General features: G+C 49.7%; 7 protein-coding genes across 7 annotated transcripts; 3 read left to right on the forward strand and 4 right to left on the reverse strand.

The window, feature by feature from the left end:
• Positions 1-19: 19 nt before the first annotated feature.
• FOBCDRAFT_319832 (Alpha/Beta hydrolase protein) lies at positions 20-988 on the reverse strand (the record flags this gene model as incomplete). The annotated part of the gene is made up of 1 exon (XM_031184792.2): positions 20-988. One exon carries the CDS (start codon positions 986-988, stop codon positions 20-22), a length of 969 nt encoding a protein of 322 aa, XP_031040434.2.
• Positions 989-1,738: 750 nt separating this feature from the next.
• FOBCDRAFT_261171 (uncharacterized protein) lies at positions 1,739-6,198 on the forward strand. The gene is made up of 3 exons (XM_031184793.3): positions 1,739-2,297; positions 2,353-5,414; positions 5,468-6,198. Exons 1-3 carry the CDS (start codon positions 1,941-1,943, stop codon positions 5,997-5,999), a joined length of 3,951 nt encoding a protein of 1,316 aa, XP_031040435.2. The 5' UTR covers positions 1,739-1,940; the 3' UTR covers positions 6,000-6,198.
• A 115-nt stretch (positions 6,199-6,313) lies between these two features.
• FOBCDRAFT_224196 (lactate/malate dehydrogenase) lies at positions 6,314-8,010 on the reverse strand. Its single transcript, XM_031184794.3, has 3 exons — positions 7,869-8,010; positions 7,573-7,690; positions 6,314-7,407 (listed from the first exon to the last, which is right to left on the reverse strand). Exons 1-3 carry the CDS (start codon positions 7,920-7,922, stop codon positions 6,569-6,571), a joined length of 1,011 nt encoding a protein of 336 aa, XP_031040436.1. The 5' UTR covers positions 7,923-8,010; the 3' UTR covers positions 6,314-6,568.
• Positions 8,011-8,920: 910 nt separating this feature from the next.
• On the forward strand, positions 8,921-10,713 carry FOBCDRAFT_37519 (putative zinc finger motif, C2HC5-type-domain-containing protein). The gene has a single exon (XM_031184796.3). The coding sequence runs from the start codon at positions 9,061-9,063 to the stop codon at positions 10,633-10,635; it is 1,575 nt and encodes a 524-aa protein (XP_031040438.2). The 5' UTR covers positions 8,921-9,060; the 3' UTR covers positions 10,636-10,713.
• Positions 10,714-14,363: 3,650 nt separating this feature from the next.
• FOBCDRAFT_37527 (uncharacterized protein) lies at positions 14,364-15,658 on the reverse strand. Its single transcript, XM_031184798.3, has 2 exons — positions 15,334-15,658; positions 14,364-15,280 (listed from the first exon to the last, which is right to left on the reverse strand). The coding sequence occupies exons 1-2, from the start codon at positions 15,511-15,513 to the stop codon at positions 14,645-14,647; spliced, it is 816 nt and encodes a 271-aa protein (XP_031040440.2). The 5' UTR covers positions 15,514-15,658; the 3' UTR covers positions 14,364-14,644.
• A 2,203-nt stretch (positions 15,659-17,861) lies between these two features.
• Positions 17,862-19,770, reverse strand: FOBCDRAFT_293638 (tryptophan synthase beta subunit-like PLP-dependent enzyme; the record flags this gene model as incomplete). The annotated part of the gene is made up of 7 exons (XM_059611830.1): positions 17,862-18,449; positions 18,492-18,852; positions 18,901-18,961; positions 19,011-19,101; positions 19,156-19,279; positions 19,332-19,524; positions 19,578-19,770. 7 exons carry the CDS (start codon positions 19,768-19,770, stop codon positions 17,862-17,864), a joined length of 1,611 nt encoding a protein of 536 aa, XP_059464967.1.
• A 1,526-nt stretch (positions 19,771-21,296) lies between these two features.
• FOBCDRAFT_224203 (peptidase S8/S53 domain-containing protein) lies at positions 21,297-23,530 on the forward strand. Its single transcript, XM_031184800.3, has one exon. The coding sequence runs from the start codon at positions 21,626-21,628 to the stop codon at positions 23,411-23,413; it is 1,788 nt and encodes a 595-aa protein (XP_031040442.2). The 5' UTR covers positions 21,297-21,625; the 3' UTR covers positions 23,414-23,530.
• The last annotated feature ends 335 nt before the right edge of the window (positions 23,531-23,865 follow it).

Raw genomic sequence — 23,865 nt, forward strand, 5'->3', positions numbered from 1 at the left:
AGCTTTTCTCCATAATAACTTAAACCCTTCTTAAGGCGTCGTTTTGTGCTTCTTTAGCACGCTGATGCCATCTTGTACCAGGCGCGAGGAACTCAAATACGTGCGGCACTCCAGGCCAGAGGTGAAACTCGACCTCGATATTGTCTTCCAACAGTCTTCTCACAAGCTCTAGATCTTCATCCCTGAATAAGTCGAGCGTTCCGACGTCCACGTATGTAGATGGCAGCCCATTGTAGTTCTGAGCCCTCGCTGGTGCTGCATATGGCGAAACATCTGCGTCGGGCTTTCCAGCCTTATCTTCACCAACATAAGCCTTCCATGCGAGTTGATTGTGTTGTGAGGTCCAAGTAGCGAGTTTCAGAAACTCGGTATCAGGAGGATGGCAGGTCCTGTCGTCAAGCTCAGGATATATAGCCATTAGCTTTGCAACTGGTGGATTGAGCTCCCTGTCCCTGGCCATGAGTACAGTCCCGACAGCTATGCCTCCTCCGGCACTATTCCCTTTCACGCATATCCGGCATGGGTCGATATTTAGCTCTTTTGCGTGATCTATAAGGTACTTGAGACTCGCAAAGCTATCCTCCACAGCTGCAGGATAGGGATGCTCAGGTGCAAGGCGATAGTCAACCGCGAACACTGGCCTTTCAATCTCGAGCGCTATAGCGGCATTGGTTCCTCCACATATTTCCACAGTACCCGAGACAAAGCCACCGCCGTGAATCACAAGAATTGCAGGTTGTGGTTCTTTCGCTCTCAGGACCTTTGGTGTTGCATACCGGCGAAGGAGTATCTGTACGCCATCATAGCTCTCAACCGTATAATCTGTCTGTTCAACGATATCAGGAGAGGGTGCTTTGGGAAACACTTTTAAAAATAGAGCGTGGTTGTTGTGACGCATTTCGAGGGCTGTCTCAGGGGGAGCTGGAGGGCGGCCGGATTTGATAAGAGCCAGCGCCCCGGCGAATTCAGTATCATATTGAACAGGCATGACGAAGTAGGAGGTATGTAATAATCGTGAACTGTTGAGTTTTCTCTTTGGCTTGAGAGAACATTTACGGTTACTTAAGTCTTTATATACGTATCTGGTCTACATAGTATACCGAGGCTGAAGGTTGAGCTGCTGTGAGGGGTACAAACAAGTTCAACTCTGACATTACTTGTCAAAGGTCGGCAATGGGGGAATAACATCACCCATCGGAACCATTGACCCGAGCGATTTTGTCATCATGAGCAAAATGAATTCATGGTACACATTAGGTTGAGGTTGAAGATGTCAGAGATTGTTTGTATGATTGGCTGGTTCGTACGGTTTCTCGTTTAGACAGCTTACTGTACCCAAAAATGTCAGGGATGCTTGTAGCGCTCGCTACATTATAGTTATTGGTTGTATGGGCAAATGATTTGATAAGATTAGATCCAAGAGATAGAAAGTAGTGCCTTGATCCAGGTTTGGGTCTCAGACATTTCTTTAAGTGTCTTCCCTGTTACTGGGCTCTCCTCTGTCCGATGAGGGGTTCAACTGCTGTTCCTGTGTCTTCGAAAACATTAATTTCTCATTCGCCTCCTGAATCGTATTAAGCCTAAATAAGTCACCCGCTGAAAATGTGCTTAGGCAGCTATTATTGAGAAGGCAATGGAGACCTTTGGAAACAAATGGCGTGCCGTGAGGCGTCACGTGATGCTATCGGTGGATGACAAGCCCCGAGACGCCGGTCCATACTGTACTAGGCGTGGCGTGGGCCAAACCCATCGATTACCTCGACGAAAAGTACAGATCGCGACTTGCAGGTTGCAACCAAGAAATTGGGAAATTTAGCCACTCGGCGGGCAGACAACCGCGAACACTCGAAAAGAGTCAAATATTTCATCTAATGATATAGTTCAAACTCAACAATACTCCTCAGATCGAGATACACCTATCTCGACCCCTTTCGCCCACCATGGCACCCCTCGTCGACAACCCCCAGATCAAGCATGCCGAGCTGCTGCGCCCGTTGTCATTCCATTTCCACGCATACATCTGGCCCTTTACTATTATCTGGCCCATCTTCTTTGCCTTTTACTTGAAGCCCGAGCTCTACGAAAAGTACATTGGCGCGGAGGAATGGACTGTCGTTTGGGTTGGAACTATCATCACTCTACAGTCTCTCGTCTGGCTCAGCACACATTGGAGTGTTGATCTTGAGGGCAAGTTCAAGGCCTCCAAGGCTAAGGATATTGAGGATGCGGAGTTGATCAAGGTCATTCCTATTGCAAACGCCGGTTCCGCCGAGATTTGCAAGCTTGTTCGCGATAAGGTGGGGAGATTTTGATATTCAGAAACAGCTCAAATTACTAACATCGTCATTCCAGGCTGGTGGCAAGCTCAACACTTCGTTCCTCTTCCAGAAGCGACGCTTCCTCTACGATCCCATTACCAAGTCTTTCACTACTCTCAAGTATGATATCGATACCGAGCCCAAGCCTTCCATCGGCCACTTCCAGACTTCAAAGGGTATCCAGACCCAAACCGAGTTGTCGCGAATTGAGCAGCACTATGGCAAGAACGCTTTCGATATTCCCGTTCCCACCTTCACCGAGCTCTTTAAGGAACACGCTGTCGCTCCATTCTTCGTCTTCCAGATCTTCTGTGTTGGACTTTGGATGCTTGATGAGTACTGGTACTATTCGCTCTTTACTCTCTTCATGCTTGTCGTGTTCGAGAGTACTGTCGTCTGGCAGCGTCAACGCACCCTGAACGAGTTCCGCGGCATGAGCATCAAGCCCTACGATATGTGGGTGTTCCGTCTGGGCAAGTGGACCGAAGTACAGAGCGACGAGCTTCTCCCTGGCGACCTTGCCTCTGTCAACCGAACCAAGGAGGATAGTGGTGTTGCTTGTGATATGCTTTTGGTCGAAGGTACCGCTATTGTTAACGAGGCTATGCTTTCTGGTGAGAGTACTCCTCTCCTCAAGGACTCCATCCAACTTCGACCCTCCGATGTTCCTCTGGATGCTGAAGGTCTTGACAAGAACGCTTTCTTGTGGGGTGGTACCAAGGTTCTCCAGATCACCCACGGAAACCCTGACCAGGAAAAGCCTAAGCTTTCCTCTGGTGTTCCACCTCCCCCGGATAACGGCGCTATGGCCATTGTCATGAAGACTGGTTTCGAGACTTCTCAGGGCAACCTGGTTCGAACTATGATCTATTCCACTGAACGGGTATCTGCCAACAATGCCGAGGCTCTCTTCTTCATTCTGTTCCTTCTGATCTTTGCCATTGCCGCCGCTTGGTATGTTTGGGATGAGGGTGTTCGCAAGGATCGCAAGCGCTCTAAGCTCATGCTTGACTGTGTCTTGATCGTTACCAGTGTCGTCCCCCCTGAGCTCCCCATGGAGCTTAGTCTTGCCGTCAACACCAGTTTGGCAGCTCTGGCTAAGCTGGCTATCTTCTGTACTGAACCCTTCCGAATTCCTTTCGCTGGTCGTGTTGATGTGGCTTGCTTTGACAAAACAGGTACCCTGACTGGTGAGGATCTTGTCGTCGAGGGTATCGCTGGTCTGGCTCTTGGACACGAAGATGAGATCAAGGACACCAAGGAGGAAGATGGTGCTCACTCTACCATGACTGCTGTCACAGAGGCTTCTCTTGAGACTAAGTTGGTTCTTGCCACCGCTCACGCCCTTGTCAAGCTTGACGAGGGAGACATCGTTGGTGACCCCATGGAGAAGGCTACTCTAACCTCTCTTGGCTGGACTCTTGGTCGCAATGATACCCTTATGAGCACCAACAAGGCTGGCAGCACACACGGTACCGTTCAGATCAAGCGTCGATTCCAATTCTCTTCTGCTCTCAAGCGCCAAAGTTCTGTTGCTATGGTTCACGGAAACGATATCAAGACCGGTCACAAGATCAAGGGTACTTTCGCTGGTGTCAAGGGTGCGCCCGAGACCATCCAGAAGATGCTCAAGGTTATCCCCGATGACTACGAAGAGACTTACAAGTACTTCACTCGCAAGGGTTCTCGTGTTCTGGCTCTCGCTTACAAGCAGCTTACCATCGACACTGAGCTTGGTTCTGGAAAGATCAATGATCTGAAGCGAGAGAAGGTTGAGTCTGACTTGACATTCGCCGGTTTCCTCGTTTTGCACTGCCCTCTCAAGGATGACGCCAAGGAGGCTGTCCAGATGTTGAATGAAAGCAGTCATCGCGTGGTCATGATTACTGGAGACAACCCCCTTACCGCCGTCCATGTCGCTCGTGAGGTTGAAATCGTCGACCGTGACGTCCTCATCCTTGATGCCCCCGAAGATAACTCCAACGGTGACAAGCTCGTCTGGAAGAGTGTTGATGATAAGGTCAGCATCAAGGTCGACCCCACCGAGCCCATTAACCCTGAGATCATTCGCTCCAAGGATATCTGTGTTACCGGTTACGCTCTTGCCAAGTTCAAGGGACAAGTTGCCTGGAATGAGATTCTGCGTCATACCTGGGTCTACGCTCGTGTTTCCCCCAAGCAAAAGGAGGATATTCTCCTTGGTCTCAAGGATATGGGTTACTACACTCTGATGGCTGGTGACGGTACCAACGATGTTGGTGCTTTGAAGCAGGCTCACATTGGTATTGCTCTGTTGAACGGAACCCCCGAAGATCTCACTCGTATTGCTGAACATTCCCGGAACACCAAGATGAAGGAGATGTATCAGAAGCAATGTGATCTCATGAAGCGTTTCAACCAACCCAATCCTCCTGTCCCTGCTATGATTGCCCACCTTTACCCCCCTGGACCTCAGAACCCTCAATTTCAGAAGGCTATCGAGCGTGAAGCTCAGAAGAAGAACGTTACCCCCGAGGAATACGCCAAGTCGCAAGGCTTCGATTTCGAAACCATCACATCTCCTGGCGCTCAGGCTCTTATGGATGCTGGTCCTCACGCTAACCGTCAAGGCGAGGCTGCTAAGAAGGCCGCCGGTTTCGCTGACAAGCTTGCGTCTGGTATGATGGAGGCTGAATTGGGAGATGACGAGCCCCCTACTCTCAAGCTCGGCGATGCCTCAGTTGCTGCCCCTTTCACATCCAAACTCCGAAACGTCGTTGCTGTCCCCAACATCATCCGCCAGGGTCGTTGCACTCTTGTCGCCACTATCCAGATGTACAAGATTCTCGCTCTCAACTGTCTTATTACCGCCTACTCCTTGTCCGTCTTGTATCTTGAGGGTATCAAGTTTGGCGACACACAGTACACCATCAGTGGTATGCTTATGTCGGTTTGCTTCCTCAGCATTTCTCGCGCTCGTGTCGTCGAGGGCCTTAGCAAGGAACGTCCTCAGCCCAACATCTTCAACGTTTACATCATCGGCTCTATTCTGGGACAGTTTGCTGTTCACATCGTCACTCTGATCTACATCGCCCGACTCTGCGATAGACTTGCTCCGTAAGTTAACACTCTATTCTTCATGAGCTGATATGATAGCTAACATTTTATAGTCGCTCTGAGGATGTTGATCTCGAGGCTGAATTTGCTCCATCTCTGCTCAACTCTGCCGTCTACCTTCTCCAGCTTATCCAGCAAATCTCCACCTTCGCCATCAACTATCAGGGCCGTCCCTTCCGTGAATCTCTTTCTGAGAACAAGGGTATGTTCTACGGTATCGTCGGTGTCTCCGGACTTGCTTTTGCCTGTGCTCTCGAGCTCTTCCCCGACATCAACGAGGGTATGAAGCTTGTTCCTTTCTCGGACGAGTTCAAGACCAACATGACCGCCGTCATGGTCATTGACTACGCTGCTTGCTGGATTATCGAGGTCAGCTTGAAGAAGTTCTTCAGCGATTACCGACCTCGCGATATTGCCGAGCGACGACCCGAGCAGCTGGAGAGGGAGGCTGTTCGCCGCGCCGCCGCGCAGAAGAAGAAGGACGAGGAGGAGGAGAAGAAGAGACTCGAGAAGGTTGCCGAATTTGAGCGTAAGGTCGAGGAGCGACGGAGAAAGATTGAGGAGTGGCGAGCCGGAAGGACTTAATAGTCTTACTCAATCATAATGAGATGGTTGAGATTTTGGTTTAGATCTCATGGGAGGCTTTAGAGTAAGCATACTATCATAGACAGGAGGAAATTATTACGGATGGGTAGGCTGGAGAAGCTAAGAGCCTGCTAATTTAGAGGTGTATACTATCGATGGGTAGACTTGATCATGAACACAACCAATTGTTTTAGTTGCACTTTAAGGCTCAAAGTGACCACTTGTTAATGTCACTAAGTCCAGAACTGACCACTCTTGATTGTAGTACCAACATTCGCTTGCTGGTCAAATCCAGTCACTAAGCACACAATATCTTGGGGTATTTTTTTCATTCATTGCTATAGTACAGACACAGACCGGAATTCCAAGTCTATAGAGGTGGTAGAACAATAGGAAGAAAAGCATGGTATATCAATCGCTCATACACCCCGGCTCTTATTCCCGATCCTCACACGAAAGACATCCGTACTGAGAGTTTACCTTTATCCTTTTTTCCCATTTTCGCCACAATACCCAGTTCTATTAAGCTAGGTCGTTCTCTAAAAGCTCGAAATGAGCCCAGAGATCATTTATTTGGGAGGGTTGGAGGCAACGAAGGCAACGCCCTTCTCGATGTTCTTCTTGAGGTCGACGAGAGCAGCCTCAACGAGCTTCTCCTCGTTGGCATCGAGCTTGCCGAGAGGGTGGATCTTCTCAACACCCTCAGGGCCGAGCTCAACCTTGGAGCTGAAGAACTCGATGCCCTGGTCCTTGTAGAGAGGAGACTCGACGAAAGAGGGCTCAATGACACCCTTCTCGCCCTGGACAGCGCGGAGGATGGAGTCAGCCATGCGGGCACCAGCCATGGCCATGGAAAGGGTGGCAGAGCCAGCACCGTCCTTGGCCTTGACAACCTCATCACCACCGAACTGGACACGCTTGACGAGCTCAGCGTTGGAAGAGAGGTCGGGATGGTTGGACTGGGAGAAGAGAGGGACGATGGTGACACCGGAGTGGCCACCGACAACGGTGATGTTCTCGTCCTTGGGGTCGGTGCCCTTGATCTCGGAAACGAATCGGGAGGCACGGACAACATCGAGGGTGGTGACACCGAAGAGGGTCTTGGGGTTGTAGACACCCTCAGCCTTGAAAACCTCCTTGACGATGGGGACAGTAGAGTTGACGGGGTTGGAGATGATCAGGAGCTTGGCCTTGGGAGCAGCCTGAGCAGCGGCCTTGGCGAGGTCGCGGACGATGGAGGCGTTGGTGTTGAAGAGATCGTCACGGGTCATACCGGGCTTGCGGGGAACACCAGCGGGGATGAGGACAACCTCGGCACCGGACAGAGCATCCTTAAGGCCGGCAGCGTTGGGCTCGTAACCCTTGACGGTGGACTTGGTGTTGACGTGGGAAATATCAGCAGCAACACCTGCATTTGACTTGTTAGCTGGCGGTCCAGATCTGGCGAGGTGGCAACAAGGCGAATTGAGCTAGAGCGAACGTGGTCAACATGGCCGTTGCTCGATTCTCGTTTGTGCCAATTCGCAATTGTTTTTAACCTCGACCGAGAGAATCTGCTGATGTCGTTACGTACCGGGTCCGCCACGGATATCGTAGAGAGCGAGGTCAGTGACGCGGGGGTTCATCTTGAGGAGAAGAGAGAGAGGCTGGCCAATGCCACCGGCAGCACCGAGAACGGTGACCTTGGAGAGCTGTAGAAGGCATGTCAGTACTTGTTGGAAGCATTGGAACGGTTTCAGCTGCTTTGAAGCCCAAATCTGATCTCATGATGGCTTCTCAACAGCCGGGCCGGTGTCGGTCGGTGAAGAGGAAAAAAAAAAACACAAAAGGCACAAATCGGTGCGCTCATGAGTGAGGGTATTAACTTACGTCACGGGCGGTGGCCGAGAAAGCACGGCGCTGGATACGAGAAGCGGCGAACATTTTTGCGATTGATTAACTCTTCAATTGGAGAAAAGGGTAAAAAAGGACGGGATGCGGGTGGAAAGAAGAAGAGGTTGGCGATGAGCACTTTAAATACGGGGAGGGAGACCCGGAAGGAGGAGGATGGGGAAGCTCCAGTGCGACGCAATTCAAGGCATATTATGCCCCTTCAGGTTTAGCGTATCGAGCTGAGGGGCCGGAGCGGAGGAGGCTCGGAATTTCGATTTTTGAGAAGACACGGAAGACCGGACAAGTACGTCTTACATGATGAATACCTGTTATGATCATATATTAAATCTCTCGACGTTTAGAATATCTGACGGCTATATATGCTCTAAGGAAATATAGGAGTCTCAAGGTTGTTGCGCTGAAAACCACTTCGTCTAGGCCCTCTGATCACTAGATCTTAGGTGGAATATGTCAGTAAATCAAGCAAACCGAGACTGCATTAGTTAAGCATCCTGGCTGTCTGGTTGGCTCGCTTCGACATCATTCACTTATCCATTCATCCGGCACTGTAAGAAGCTTCCTTCAACTTACACCGAAATGCTGGATTTATGGACCCATGCGCGATGAACATCCAGCATAAAGCGGATCAATGGCTGTACGCTTGCAGAACCACATGATGGTTCATATATCAGATTTATACGGGTACCTCGGAAAGAAAGAAAAGCTGCCACAAAACAATTGCACGTGTGCAGCATACGACAAAAGAACCGAGCACGAATAGCCTGTTGCATTTATGGTGAAATTATTTCTCAGCTGATTCAGCCAAGTGAACAACTGCCAAAGCCAGTCAAAATTGACTGAAAAGTTATTTCTCGAGGCACAGGATGGATCAAAGGAAGAACTTAAAGAGACAAACGCTGCTGCTTTGTTATGCAATGGAAAATCCGTCAATATGGAGGGACAGAAGGGCAAAAGTCGGCGTGTGAGTCAGCAAACAGAACGCTCTTAAACCTTTGGAGGGGCTAAGAAGTTTGGTGGGGGAGCTTCAAGCTATCTTCTTCAACGACGTCAACATTCCGTTTTTAACAACTTTCGCTCTTCACTGTCAGCGAAAAGAAGCTAGTCACTTAGCCACATTAAAGATCCAGAAAGCTTTGAGGAACCCCTTCTCTCACGAGAGCAACGAGCCATGTCGATCGCACAGCTGTCGCAGCTGTTACCGCTTCCCGACGAGGAGCTTAAGCAGGTACTAGATTACGCCTCGACTCTCTCCACAACAGAAGCTGCAGAGCATTTTGGAAACCTTCTAGGAGACTCTCCACAGGCCATCGAGTTTATATCGTCGTTTAACGCCCGACGGCAAACTTCGGCGCCTGGGAGCTCGTCATACTCCAATGCCGCTGCGCCGCCTGAACCCGAATCACAGAATATCGAGGCCGTACCCAAGACGAAACGGCAACCAAAAAAGAAGAAGGCAAATATTCACACACCGCAGGCAAGACAAGTTAACGACTACGCTGCACCTGCGGGTACAACTTACAGCAAGAAGGATCTGAGCCTTGACTACATCCCTCAGCGTTCGAGCGCACCCAGCAGTAACAATGCTTCGCGATCGAACACGCCGAAACCAGACCCTAAGCCTGTGGCAAAGCCTCCACCTAAGCAGCATGCCTCAGCTGGTTATCTTATAGGGGAAGGACCATCGAAACCTAAACCTAAATCTACGCCTGTATCACGAAGTTCTACGCCAAAACCAGCTACAAGCACAAAGATATCTATAGCTGGAGGCATGCCGATGGCTGGAGCTTCGACTGCTATTTCTGATCTCGACGCTGCTATCAGGGCGCTGGAAATCTCAACAAATCCTACACTGGAGAATTCCAAGTCTAGGAAGTGCAATTGTGTCGCTACACGACACCCTCTTCAAGGCGCTGCGCCAAATTGTCTCTCATGCGGCAAGGTGATATGCATGAAGGAAGGTCTCGGACCTTGCACATTCTGCGGCAGCCCTCTCTTGACGCCAGATGATGTCCAAGCCATGGTCCGGGAGCTCAAGGATGAGCGAGGCCGCGAGCGAATGGCAGCTAACCGAGACGCCAATCGCCGTGCTGACGTTGCCAAGACCCCAGCGCCGTTTACTCAACCACGCGGCAACGACGGCGCTTCACTAAGCGACGCTGAAGCCAAGGCTCGTGCGCATCGCGACAAGCTTCTCAATTTTCAAGCACAAAATGCCAGGCGAACGACAGTCCGCGATGAGGCTGCTGACTTTGATGTTGGTGGAGCGCTTACAGGAACAGGCAGCATGTGGGCAACTCCTGAGGAAAGAGCAAGAGAATTGAAGCGTCAACAGAAAGTGCTTCGAGAAATGGAGTGGAACGCGCGGCCGGACTACGAGAAGCGAAAGCAAGTTGTGAGCATTGACGTGGTTGGCGGCAAGGTTGTTCGCAAGATGGCAGCAGTCGAAAGACCTGTGACTCCTGAGTCTGATGAGGACCCTGTCGACAATGGCGCACTTGGAGAGACATCAGCGAACAAGAACAGTGGAAGAGGCGGCGGAGCCTTTAGCGGTAATCCTCTACTGGGAGCGCTGATCAAGCCTGTGTTTGATGCAAAGGGCAAGGGTGCGGAGGTTGAGGGAAGAGAATCGAGAAAGAAGAAGGGATGGCAGAGGGTCCAGCATGATCTGAATAACAACGAGGAAGTGATTTTGGATGGAGGCGTTCAAGGGCATGATAGAAGTGATGAGCCAGCTTGTGGATGATCAGGCGGCCATGATGAAACTCATTTCTGGGGAAGATAGACATTTTCCTTATCATGATAGACAGCGCAAAGGCTCATCTACCAAATTATGGTAGGAATTAAAATTGAAATAAGAGACGTAAATACCTGGCTTTTCAAAGAATTCTCTCGTCCGTCAATGTCATATCCCAGCCTGTACTCGAGCTGCCGTTATCAGTGGTCAATGTTTACTACACACAATCATGATGGTCTACTATTGCCACGTGATCTCGCGTCATCAACGTCTCTGGCTGGCCCAAGCGTGTCATGGGGTCCCATTGAATGAGGGGGACAGGCGAAGTTGGGGTTACAGGGGTGAGGTCATTGCTGTCGTACTCGTTCGTCTGCATTCAAGCTGAGGTATGATGTCGAAAATGATTTGCTACAGTGTCATGTGCTGTTCTACTCCAACAATCATGTCGTGAGTGTTTCTACTGATGCCTACGCGTGTTGCGCAAGCTCATATTCCATCATTTCTCAAAAGCCCTCCCAAAACCTTGCAGCGCCACGCGGCTTTTTGTATTTTCGAGGTGCATGAGTGGGAATGAGGTCTTTAATGGACACCTCAGATCATGACCCTCTCGTTTTTTCCATCACACCGTTGAAGTACTCATTAGACTAAACGCTCCTGTGCCTATCATCGCATTTCTTCCGTTGTCACATTATTCGAGCACGCGACCCGACTGGCTTGTGTCACTGAGGAGATGGTAAAGTCAGTGCTGTAACTTCAGCGGATGAACGCCCTGCAAGTTGCCCGAGGACAACCCTGTAGCCACTAAAGCTTAGTGTATCTTTAGCAGATTTCGGGTCTGGGCTTGGCTTGTCGGGTCCCCACGCAGCCGCACATTTTAAGGTATTTTCTACGCTCGACTCAAGCCAAGTCGCGTATCAGACCGCGTTGAGACCATGCCAAACCATAAACCACCAGTGCAGGCAGGTGTAAAATGGCAACCTAATTCAGTTGACTTACTGCAGCTTGTATCTATCTTTTTTTTTTTTTTTTTTTTTTTTTTTTTTTTTTTTTTTTTTTTTTTTTTTTGGCTTCTTGCTGAATTTTCACTTCATCGCTTTCAACGTTCATCTAATTACAGCTCCATGTCGAATAATCGTAAATAAACAAGACGACATTGGATATCGTATCAAATCGTCAAAACCCAATAATTCCCTAGCTCCCTTGGTGGCCCGGATTTCCCGCCGCGTGGTCAGTCTCAGCATCTGTCTAGACCCTAGACCCTTCTCTCTGGGGCCCTCTAACGTGTGCGTCGCCCTCCACTTCAGTTGTCGGTCTGAACTCTCCAGCACCTCAAAGTAAGGGTTCACTTGTACAGCGGATCTACTAGGCTTACACGTTCTGGAATCCCTCCAATTGTGGTCCCTTTTCAGCGACTTGATCTTCGCCCTAACAACGTTCACAACTCCAAACCTGGAGGCTTCCTATTCCTGTCATGAGTCCAAATCAGCCTCTGGTTGAAATTGCGCTGGATAACAATCGCATTGCGCCTCCTCCCCCGTTCAAGACGACAGATACCCGACTGGACGCTCCCACTGAGACAGCACCAGCGACAGTGACGGGAGCGCGACAAGGTGGGGATTTCGCGGTACCACCACCCCCGGCCGACGCGCTCTCGCGAGCCTCCCACTCAAACCCGATTGCATCAATAACGCCTACGCCAACGCCAACTGCTGCGCCTGCCAGCGATATTGCTGTTGATTCAACAGCTGGAACTACAACCGCCCATGCCGTCGTTGTTGCAGCTATCGCCAAAATGCAGCGCAAATCTTCTGTCGACCGCGACGATGGCTCTACACAGAGCCATCCTCACTCAAACACCGATTCGCAAGAGACCACCATGACCACTTCTACAGATCCCGCATTCACACCCCCAGCCAGCGATGCCAGCAACTGCGCACCTGGTCCATCAAGTCAGGACAGCCAGTTGTTACAACTGTCAGAGATTGCTGCTGCTCAGCACAGAATCGCAACAGATTCCACAAATTCACGGAAGCGAATGGCCGATGGAGAGGTTAAAAGCCGAACAGATAGCCAAAGTCCCGTGAAGGGCCATTCAAGAAACCCAAGCGCTGTTAGCAGGACATCGGCAGCAGGTGGCCATATTGGAGAGGTATGTCGAATGCGATCTCCTGAGAACCGCCTCTTCGTTCAAGGACGTGATCAATCGCTTGTGAAGCCACGACTAACACGCTTATTCTAGTTGTCCAACGAGTTAAAGACGCGTCTGTCATATGCCATGATCAAGGTCAACAAGGGTTGGCAGTCAAACTCACTTGAAGAAGTCGAGAATATGGCGTCCCAGGCCGCATCTCCAGTCTCAAGCACGTCGACAATACATAACCGACAGGGTTCCTCAGCAAGCCCTCGAATACCCATGAGCAAGCCACCGTCCTCGTCAGCTCCTCTACCACAACCATACAGCTCTGCTAGCCAACGTCGAAAATCAAATACACCTCCAAGTTCATCGTGGAACAAGCCTGCACTTGCGCCTCCAGCACCCATCCGGCCTTCAGTTCTCGTGCCTAACTCCCATGCGAACCCACGCCGCAACTCCCACCCCAATCGAACTCCGAATATGTTGACACATTCTCATTCCGCTTCACCTCACACGCCTGGTCAACCCTCAACTGTGCCGCATGGACCCAAATCACGCGTCATGGGCGACCCAGTTCTCATGTCACCGCATCAAAATGTTAGGGAACAAGATGCTATTGAGACTTTGCTGTTCATGAGCAGTCCAGGCAACTCTGCCAATCTGAAGCACGCTTTCTCTCCTACGGGATCACCAGGGCCCAACGTTGGTATGGCTCGACCTCCGCCTCCACGACACGCGTTGCCTTCAGGGCCGAGAAAACCGCTTCCCACATCCCAACGGCAACCTCAGCAAACGCGAAAAGCTCCTTATGATAAATCACCCATGGCCCCGCCACCTGGATCGCCAATGGACCTGGATTCACCACAGCAACATCATGCTGCACAGAACAGGGTAGCACCCAGAAGGCGAACCATTGGTAGCCGAAGTCAATTAAGAGGGACGCTCTCGTTGCCAAGTGGTATCGGGCTAGGGAGCGGGAAAACAAGAAAACCACTGAGAGATGAGGATATAGAAAGGATGCTGGACAAGGCGAGCGTGGAGGCAGCCGACAGCTCTGATGATGAGGAGATTTTGATTCCAAGACGGGCTGTCGCGGGAGTCATGCAGTCATAAGGGGATGATATATATGTGTGGCCATAATAGGCGCCGCTCGTTCGGGTTGCCTTACCACCCAGGGGTCTGTTTTTCAGGTATCTTCACGCCGCGCTTGGACCTCGCGACTTGTCATATTATACCCTCGTGAGAGCCAAGTTACGAGGGTGTCGAGAGCTGGTCACTATCGGTGCAGAATGGCATGAGAGGAGTTATGGAGCGGGTGGGCACTTGTGGCCTTGGAATATTATATTGGTCCATGTTTGTCTACAGACCAGCCTGTTTAACTACGGTGTGGTGCATCTGACCATGGTTGGCTATTCATTTGGGTATAATGGGATAGCAGAGCTTCTTGCATGAAGGCACGAGACGAATCATGTGCCCCGCGATATCGCGAATATCGCCATGAGAAAATTGGCGTTCGAGGCAATTTGTTTCATATATATAGGGCTGTGGCATCTATCAATACCACATTGCATCCGTGGTCCGACTCGCTCCACTGAAGACTTTCCCCAGGTCGTGGATACATGCACAACGTATACCGATATTTGGCCGCTTGAACTGGGCTGACTCGCGAACTGACTGATCAAAAGAGAACGTGGTTTATTCTGGTCGCATGTGTGCGCAGTCGCGCTCGTGGTCAGAAGCCATTTGGGTTTCACCTGGATAACCCTAGCCAGATTTACACTCTGATACTGCATATAACGCCTGCCCAATAACGCCTAACGAAGATTTCCACCCAGTCATTTGTCACATCTCATACTTGGTTTTTGTACTCTGGGAACAGAACCATCACCAAACCCTGCCAGTCTGTGCTGGTCTGATATACTCGGTGATGCTCACAGCAACTGAGCTTGCTGGCCTTGAAGAGTCATATGCACTGCCAGGCAAGCCCAGATAACTACTCTGCGTGCGCCCCGGTCGACCCATAGGGAAATCCGTGCCGCTGGTCCTTCGACTCGCAGCCGTTGCTCTGTGCTCGAGCTCAGCCCATGCAGCAGCTGACCTTCGGCGTCGGGCATCTGAGCCAGTTGCAGCGTCGGCCAAGAAGAGAGTATAGTCGTTGGTGCTCTCACTGCTTGATTCGCTCGAGAGGGCGATACTACGTCTAGCAGTCAGGGCAGTGAGGGCTCGTTCCCGATGGTCCACATCGAGCTCGTCGTCTGTGCCGAAGCTTCTGGTAGTCCTGTTGGTGCGAAAGTTGTATGAGCAGAGGGTTGTCTCATCTGCCTCAGCCATCATGGTGAGGCGGTTAGAAGCTGTCTTTGAGAAGTCGCTTGCGGCGTGTCGGGGAACATAAGCGCCCCCATAGGCGGGATATGTGGGCGATTGAGGCGAAGAGTCATCGTCGTCGAATTGGTTGGCAGCTGAGGTAGACCAGAAGCGGGAGGCTCGTCTAGAAAAACGAGATTGTGTGGGTGGTGGAACCTATAAAGATATGTGAGAAAGGAGCATTGAAAGGAGAACTGGGGGCTTATTACCTCTTGAGGAATCACTTGGATGGTGTCATCATCTTCACTGTCATCATACAAGCGAACAGAGTTGGCGTGTCGTCTGGAACTAAGAGAAAGCCGGCGAGAAATGATGGAAAAGAATGACCTCTTGGGCGATTGATTGTTAGGGAGAGACTTGGATCGCTGAGTTCGTCGAGACTTCATCATGGCGATGATTGATTGATGTTGAAGAAAAGGAGTGTGATGTGGTATACAAGTTGAAAAAGAGAAGGAAAAATGAAAGAATGTTAAACGTGATGTGTATCAAAGTGAGACACTATCAACCGCGCTCCCTCTTCTCTTCTTCCTTCTTGAGAACGGGTTGGGCAAGGCTCGAGTTTATATCCACAAGGCCCCTGCATTTTCCCATATTCTACGAAGTAACCTCCCCCCCAATTCAATGGTTTGAGAGGATATAAGCTTTAGGCTAGACTCTTTGGACGGGGGATGTGATACGGCTTCGACCGACGCCATGGCATGTTCTAGGGCGGGATATTTGTTCATGCCTGATTTATAGTTAAGGGTTTTATTAGGCGCTTTGAAGTGTCTATATTGTTTCTAATCATGATTTGTGTTAAACAGATGATTCGGCGTTACGTGCAGCAGTTCTATTGGTGGTGTGATTCGATGCAGGGCTGCTGATTGTTTCGGATACAGAAATGCCAGGCGTTGTTGGTTTGTTGGTTCGCTTGGACCCTGAAACTTCTGAGACAGATGTGACGCCTCATCCCGACGATCTGGAAGCAAGGGTATTGAAACAGCCTCCACCATCTCGTCGCTTCTATGACGATAATGCAAATTGTTCAGCATGAACCGTTAAACGCTGTATTCAATGCCTTTGTTTCGGCGTCAGTACTCCTGAGTTCTTCCAGCTCTAAGCCTTCAAAGAGAAGGATATTCGTCGGGCATAGAAAAGAGGCCAGTGGAGAACTATTCAGTGTGGATATCGAGGTTGACGCCGCATGGTCGAATGCGGAAGTGAACTATTGACGCTTTTGGTGTGGAGGCGATTCGAGAACTGAAAGGGGAATAATGCGGTTCAAGAGAATGTGTTTTAGGAGACTATCAAGCTTTTTGATGGACTTGCCAATATCCATCTTTCCGAAACATCGGTAAACCGTTCTATTCTGGAACGTAAGTTGGCCGTTGCGATAACAATCCTCAATCAGCCATTATCCATCTTTATTCTCTTCTACCTGTCTCTTCTCCTTTTGGGAAAACCCCTCAACTGACTCAAATACACCCTGACAGAGGCGTTTCACATAAGCCCAATAGCCCTCATCCCTTATAAGCTTACCAGTAAGGATGTATCCAGCGGCGTTAAAGATAAGACGTGCTGTCACTGCAGATCATATGACCTGTGCCTGGCGTTTAGTTACCGGTTTGGTGTTTTGCGCTAGGAGACCGGCTCACCCGTCCCTCATTCCTTGCATCTTCGATGGTCTGCTATCGCCAAGTCGAGACTTTGTAACTTGTACTACTGGAGTTTATGGACTGTGGCTTAGGAAATGGATGCAGGAACGGGAACTTTAACTGTTCGAAATGTTAGGGGCTAAATAATGGAAGTTGTTCTTCCGTTGCCTCTGACGTGTCAAAGCGAAGCATTGCCGGTGTTGGGACTGTCGTAGATTCGTGATGATCCACTGATCTTCATCTCAACCGAATAAAGTGGCTCTAAGATACAATACATTGCGTATTTTGACACATGTCAGACTACCTTTCCAGAGGCTTTCCTCTATCTAAGAGTTCAGTTTGACTCAATCTCCCGTCCGTCCGTCTGTAGGTTATTTGTTATGTCTGAGACAAGTACTCTTACTTCCATCTACATTCCTTCCAAAGCACACTATCTTTGACACCCTCACTGACGGTATAAGCCTAGACGTTGGTGCGCCGAAGCTTGAATTACCTATTCCAGCGTTGATTATGCCAGTGAGGAATGCGTAAATCATTATCGCCACACGTTTCGCGGAACACCAGCAACCTCCGCGGAATCGACCCCTCTATTCTATAATTATTCCGTAATCCTTCTAGAATTTTGGTAGGAGGATGGTTGATCTATCAAGCTCGGTCATATTGATACGATAGGGCCCATATACTGTCACTCCTTGCTCAGAAGATTACTGTCAGCATCGTGAACGTCACTGAAAACATTGCTACGGAGGGCTCTTGTTCACAGGGTCAAAGGTAGTACAGCCATGGGTCTCTGCAATTTCGTATATTTCGTATTCAAGAAAATCCATCGCAAAACCCAGAAACCCACTGCACTTCTGGTTTTGACCTGTCCATTCGCATGGCGTTGTGGCGTTGAAGCTTGCACTAACCAGCGACTATACTCTTTTATATCTCGGTCATAAATCGTAATCAGGCAAAAAGAAAGAACAACTCCTGTATAACTCAACTCCGATGTCTTTCTGACATCGGCCGGCCCCGGACGCCCACTGCACGTCCGGCCGGATCTCATGTGTGAAAGGAATGATGAACCCAAATACTAGCAAGCAGGTTGAAGATACTCCGGCTCAGACCTCAACAGAAACGGGAACAGACACAACCTCGCAGGTGTCATTACATGGCATCTGCAACTTGGCAAGAGCGCTGTAGCCACCACGGATGCACTCTGCCTCAACGCCCTTGGCACGAAGGACACTGTTGGCAACACGAGCGCTGTCACCATCGTAGCACAGTGTCAATACCCTCTTTCCTCGAAGAATAGACATGAGAGCCTCGGCGCTAGCATTTCGGTTGCCGGCCTTGTCCTTGATATTGAAGAGGCTCTCAAGCTCTAGCCAGAGCTCCTCGAGCATGGCGCAGTCATCGGCAGGATCAGCGAAAGGACTACCACTAGAAGGTCCATTTCGAAGCGCATCGAGGGGCATGTTGACTGAGTTGGGGAGATGGAAAGCATCATAGTCCGATGAGCATCGGAAATCTAGAATCTGAGTATTGGCCGAAGGTGTCAAAGCCTTGTCGATTTGATCTGCGAGTGACAAAACGGTGTCATGAGTACCCAGAGGGTGAATGGTGAAGTAGTTAGATAAAGCAGTCAAAGAGTCGAGCTCCCAGGCATCGTCGTATCGGTAAAGATCAACGTTCCTCAAACGCTGAGTCTGTTAGCTTAATCCTCCCCAGACTGAAATAATCTGACGTACCTCATTGCGAAGAGGGCTGAATTTCTCAGGGCCCAAGTTCTGGAAATACTCATTCAAGTATTGGAAGGGAAGATCGCAACACATAAACACACAGTGAATCTCGCCATCAGGGCCAGCGAGATTTGAAAGTGTGTTTTCCTGCTTGTGCTTCTCAATACGTTGGAATAATCCCTTCAAAGTGAAGCCCGATGAGGGGCCACAGACAATACCCTGTCGAGTAAGGTCCAATGAAAGGGAGTATGAGTCTGGCGCGCCAACCTCTTCAAGAGCATCGTGAGATGTGAGGTACGGGAACTCAACCTCAGTCATTAACGAGTATTCTCGAGGGCCAGGGACACGCTCTCCAGCGTTGGTGCATACGCTATAAACATTAGTTCTCATGCTTGTCCGCCCAGGGTAGTGGACTTACGCAATTCTATACACAGAAGGCTTGGCTTGCTTGAAATAGGTACCCAGTCCGGTCATAGTGCCTGGGGCGGTGTTAACCAACATACTGCTTTGAGACAACATGAGCCTTACCAGCTGTGCCCATTGACGCAGCAATCACATTGATCTCGGGGAGCTGACGGTGAATCTGAGGGCCAGTCCATCGCACATGAGCTTTCCAATTCTGCAAGCTGTTAGTTCTAGGTTTTAAAGATCCAAATTACGGCATAGAACTCACATCATCGTTGATGTATTGGTTGGGACTACACACAGACCCGGATTCTGCGTCCTTTCGAGCTGCAGCCCTGATACCACCTCGCTCATCAACAGGTGTAGGCTGAGCAGGTCCACCGAACAAAGTCCTTCTCATTTGTTAGTAATATTCTCAAAGGTCAAAGCTGCTAGGTTGCTTACACGTTGAGGCCAAAGAACTGCATCATGCGCAACTTAGTCTCACTTGTCTTGTTGCTGAGATAAGCATGGACGTCGTCAATGCCGTGAAAAGCGCGAGCAACCATGGCCATTGAGATGACAGTTGAACCCGAGCTGCTCTCGACTATTGTCTTTGTCTTGCCGGGCTCCACGCCCTTTTCTAATAAGTTCATAGCTGCGGGAATTAGCTACATACTCGGTGATTTTATGTGAGATTGAATCACTAACCTGGCATCACCTTGACATTTGTTGCAGGGTGCATGGTCATCATCTTAGCATAGATTCGGACACCATCTTGACGGTATGGGTTGAGGCTATCGGGGATTTCAACAAGGGGCAAAGGTGGTGATTGTTCAGGATCGAAATAGTTGCGAACCGACTCAGGGCCCTTGAAAACATTTAGATGTTCAGAAGCAGTCATGTTGGGAGGTCACGTATGGTCTGCAAGGATCAATAGTAACAAATAAACACTGTGAATATGAAGAGGTCACTCAAAGTCTGTTGTTGTAAGACACAGAAACAGACGGGCAGATGGGTTGAGGGAGAAAGAAAAGAGAAAAGTTGGATCGAGAATCCGAGCATAGACCCAAGTTTTTAAGCATACATAGCTCTCGAAACGAGCTGCTGAAATAAAACCCTGCTGGTCTTGCACCCACGCTTCTCTGGGTCTAACAGCGGAGATGTCACATCCACAACTGAGTTCTGGGTGACCTGAATGCTTGAGCAACCCCGGGGAGAGTGTGCACGATAGGCCGACGTCCATCTTAATTGGCGTGAAGCCGTGGGTAGCAGTTAATCCCACGCACGCAGCGTGTAAGCTCAAATGAAACGGCTGGGTTAAGATGCATAAGAATTGCGGTATGTAGTTTCTTTGACCAATTGCAAACCCCACGATGAAGCCACCAGGGACCCGATACCAGGATGAAGAAACTTGTTGACCAATACAGTGAGAGAAGTCTCGACGAGAATCACTAGCGTCTTCGGGTCGTCGTCACTTTCTTCGGACCATCGGCTGTGGAGCTTGAAAGGCCAAAGAATCCTGCAACATGGTGGATATTGGTTGGTGGGCTTGACTGCGCACAAATGGGTCTGAGGTGACTCGGGAACGATGAGTTGCACCCTTTGACAGCAAGAGAACAAATCACAGCTTCTTGAGCATAATCACTTGAAGCTAGCGGCGGATGGGGGCGAACAAGGCGGAGTTGATTGAGCGTTCTGAGTCTTGGCTCTTCTCGCCCTGTCAAGACAGTTGAAGTCTCTGGGCTGAAATCAAAGCGGATAGTTGAGCCGGCCCCTACAGCTGCAGTAGTCTCTATTCATCCATGGTCGATCAAGACTGGGAGACCTCGGAGTTTGCAAGACTATTAAGCCCGAAATTATGCGGTATTTTTACGGAACATTGAGTTGTAAATGCAAATGGGAGTCTCTGCACAACCTCGGCTTCTGTGGATAATAAGACATCATAACAAGAAGAGCGTGGCGTTGTGTAGCGGGGAGTTCATCGGTCCATCTGGAATTTTTGAGGCTCGATGGTACTCCCCGCTGTTGCTGCCCCGCCCGGAAACACCAGCGACTGGCGTCAGGTGATCAGACACGTGTGATCCACAGCCCAAAGTGGAGTCGAAAGAAACTTGGTGGAGCCGATACCGGAAGCCGTTAGCATCAACTCTGTCTGTTGAAAAGATCCATTTCATGGCATCATACTCCAGACTATTAACCCAACAACCTCTAAAATAAAGCTAGAACTGGACAAACAAGTTGCCTACACGACTCAGCTATAAACTCTCTTTCCTTCGCTTAGCAAATTCTCCGCTTTCAATTGCTCAATTTGCGATTTAATTGCCTTGTTTGGAGTTCAAAGCTCCATATTGTGATGTGCAAGCAACACGAGAAAACGCCTCCCTTTATTATAAACCCGCTTTAATGTGAAGAGATGAAGTTTCAGATCCGCCATTTTTAGCTGCTGGACCCCGTTAATATGACGGCATTACAGCGATCCCCCTATGGCAGTGGAGTTGTTCGTAGCATACATATTATAGACAATTCCGCGTCGTTTCACAGATCATGTTGTGTTTGTTTCGGCGATCGGAAGGAAGGGTTCTCGCATACAGTTGTTACAGGAACTTGGAAGAAGGATATCAATCACTTCATTCGACAGACGGCACCTCCCGTCTTTGCACCTACACGATAATCTTCTGATCAGTTTTTCAAAACATTACAAGATTTAGTCCTTGCTTTAATACTTTTCTCACACACTGGTTGTGTTAAGTAGGACCATGGTTCCTATGATATTCTTTGCAGCCTTGGCCCTGGCTGGTTTCAGTACGGCCAAATTTGTCAAAGTCGAAGACACTTCTGTCCTTCCAGTCGGTTGGGAAAAGATCGACCAGGCTGTCGATTCTAGCCATACGTTGCGGCTCTCTATCGCTTTGCGACAGCCTGATATCGACAACCTGAAGACGAACCTACGAAGACGCGATTGTACGTCTGGGAAATACACCCAGAACCACCTCACTCAAAAAGAGGCACTCGCCCTCCGAGATCCGGATCAAAAAGATGTCGGCCAGGTACTGGGATGGCTGAAGAGTAAAGGAGTCGCAGCAAAGGCAACGCCGGATAAGGATTGGATTCATGTCAAGACAACTGTCAAAGCTGCGGAAGATCTACTCGATACCAAGATTGGCTTTTACAAGTTTGAGGACCAAAAGCCTGTTCTTCGGACAAAACAATATTCGGTACCTGAGTCTGTTGCCGATGCCGTCAACTTCATTCACCCGATTGCCAACTTCATGCGACCCAAGAAGGAACTCACCACTCCCGATCCAGCTCTGACACCAAGCATGCTTGAAAGCCTACAGCTCGAGAAGCGTGCCACTCCTTGCAGTCGGGCTGTAACCCCCGACTGTCTCCGTGAGCAATACAACATCAGCTACCCTGCTTATAATGGTAGCTCTCAAATTCGCTTCGGTATTGCTGGCTTTCTGGAGGAGAACGCCAACTACCAAGACAGCAACGACTTTCTCAGAATCTATGCAAAGCCCCTTTACGAAGCCCGTTACAACTTCTCGGTCCAGTTGATCAATGGTGCTGAGAACTCGCAAGAACTTTTCGACTCGGGAAACGAGGCGGCTCTTGATGTTCAATATGGCATGGCCCTGGGCTATCCGACTAACATCACTTACTATCTTGCCGATGGTCGTGGGCCTACCTTGGATGACGATGGTGAAAAACTGCCCGAGGAGTACAACGACAATGAACCCTATCTCGAATTCCTCGATTACCTTCTTGATCTCTCTGATGACGAGATCCCTCATGTCCTCTCCATCTCTTATGGCGATAACGAAGTCTCAGTTCCCCGCAAGTACGCCGAGCGTGTTTGCTCCTTGTTCGGTCTTCTGACAGCACGTGGTACAACCATCGTGGCAGCTTCTGGTGATGGAGGTGCAAAGGGAGCAAGCAACTCAACCTGTCGAACCAATGACGGTAGCGACAAGGACGTTACCATGTCTGTATTCCCCGCAACTTGCCCATGGGTCACAAGCGTTGGCGGCGTAACTTCTGGTGTAGAACCCTTTGAAGGTGCTGAGTTTAGTGGAGGCGGTTTCTCTCAGTACTTCCCTCGCGAGAAGTGGCAGGATTCTCCCATCAAGAGCTATGTCAAGGCTCTTGATGGCCATCTCAACGGCCATTATAACGCCAGCAACCGAGGAGTACCTGACATTTCTATTTCGGCCACCAGTTTCATCACTCGCTTGAAAGGACAGGCAGTTGGTCTTAGAGGCACCAGCGCAAGTGCGCCTGTCGTTGCAGCTATGCTTGCGCTAGTTAACGGCGCACGTGTCCGAAAAGGCAAAGAAGTGCTGGGCTGGCTTAATGAAGTCCTATATTCGGAAGAAGTGCAAGCAGCTCTTCAGGATGTTACCAATGGAGAGAGCCGATCGTGCGATTTCAGAAAGGGTGGCAGCCCAGGAGGCTGGCCAGCAGCAAAGGGTTGGGATGCGATCACAGGCCTAGGGGTTCCATCTGATTTCCAGAAGCTGTTTGACGTGTTGGTCCATATCTGAAGGGAGATCAATTGTCCGTTTTCGATTCTAAATGGTGTATTATTTTTTTTTAAAAAAAAAAATTAACAATAATAGAATTAATAGCTCAGTTTAGGTAAAAGTTGGGTGCTTGCATTAGATGCTTTGATCGATCTTGTCGCGTGTTTTTCGAGGCTCACTGTCAATCAAGTTGACCATGTTTGGATCAGTGGAACCACTGCCGTGTGATGGGCAGTTCAGCGGTCTAGCGGCATTCCCGCGCCCGCCGTCAGCAGTTCCCTAGGGCCCTTGAACTAAAGACCCATCGATAGGTCCCTCAGCCCAGCCTTTTGGAAGAGCGCGTCACAATTAACAGGGACTTGGACACAAAGTCCTCGACCCGCGTTCTGGCATTTTTCTGGATATTTATTTCTCTGCTCTGACACTTGCGGGTTGAATAAGCAGCACAAAAAGGCACGGTTCGTGTTCAAGTT

Source organism: Fusarium oxysporum, chromosome V (assembly GCF_013085055.1).
Source record: "Fusarium oxysporum Fo47 chromosome V, complete sequence".
Taxonomy (NCBI): domain Eukaryota; kingdom Fungi; phylum Ascomycota; class Sordariomycetes; order Hypocreales; family Nectriaceae; genus Fusarium; species Fusarium oxysporum.

What these genes read in the sequence shown, in the direction of transcription:
- FOBCDRAFT_261171 (XM_031184793.3), top strand. Translation starts at nt 1,941, where the DNA reads ATGGCACCCCTCGTCGACAACCCCCAGATCAAGCATGCCGAGCTGCTG. An exon ending in GCAAGCTTGTTCGCGATAAG is followed by an intron (nt 2,298 to 2,352) that starts GTGGGGAGATTT and finishes TCGTCATTCCAG; the next exon opens with GCTGGTGGCAAGCTCAACAC. An exon ending in CTCTGCGATAGACTTGCTCC is followed by an intron (nt 5,415 to 5,467) that starts GTAAGTTAACAC and finishes AACATTTTATAG; the next exon opens with TCGCTCTGAGGATGTTGATC.
- FOBCDRAFT_224196 (XM_031184794.3), bottom strand. Translation starts at nt 7,922, where the DNA reads ATGTTCGCCGCTTCTCGTATCCAGCGCCGTGCTTTCTCGGCCACCGCC. An exon ending in TCTCGGCCACCGCCCGTGAC is followed by an intron (nt 7,691 to 7,868) that starts GTAAGTTAATAC and finishes TGCCTTCTACAG; the next exon opens with CTCTCCAAGGTCACCGTTCT. An exon ending in CGATATCCGTGGCGGACCCG is followed by an intron (nt 7,408 to 7,572) that starts GTACGTAACGAC and finishes AGTCAAATGCAG; the next exon opens with GTGTTGCTGCTGATATTTCC.
- FOBCDRAFT_37519 (XM_031184796.3), top strand. Translation starts at nt 9,061, where the DNA reads ATGTCGATCGCACAGCTGTCGCAGCTGTTACCGCTTCCCGACGAGGAG.
- FOBCDRAFT_37527 (XM_031184798.3), bottom strand. Translation starts at nt 15,513, where the DNA reads ATGATGAAGTCTCGACGAACTCAGCGATCCAAGTCTCTCCCTAACAAT. An exon ending in TCCAAGTGATTCCTCAAGAG is followed by an intron (nt 15,281 to 15,333) that starts GTAATAAGCCCC and finishes ATATCTTTATAG; the next exon opens with GTTCCACCACCCACACAATC.
- FOBCDRAFT_224203 (XM_031184800.3), top strand. Translation starts at nt 21,626, where the DNA reads ATGGTTCCTATGATATTCTTTGCAGCCTTGGCCCTGGCTGGTTTCAGT.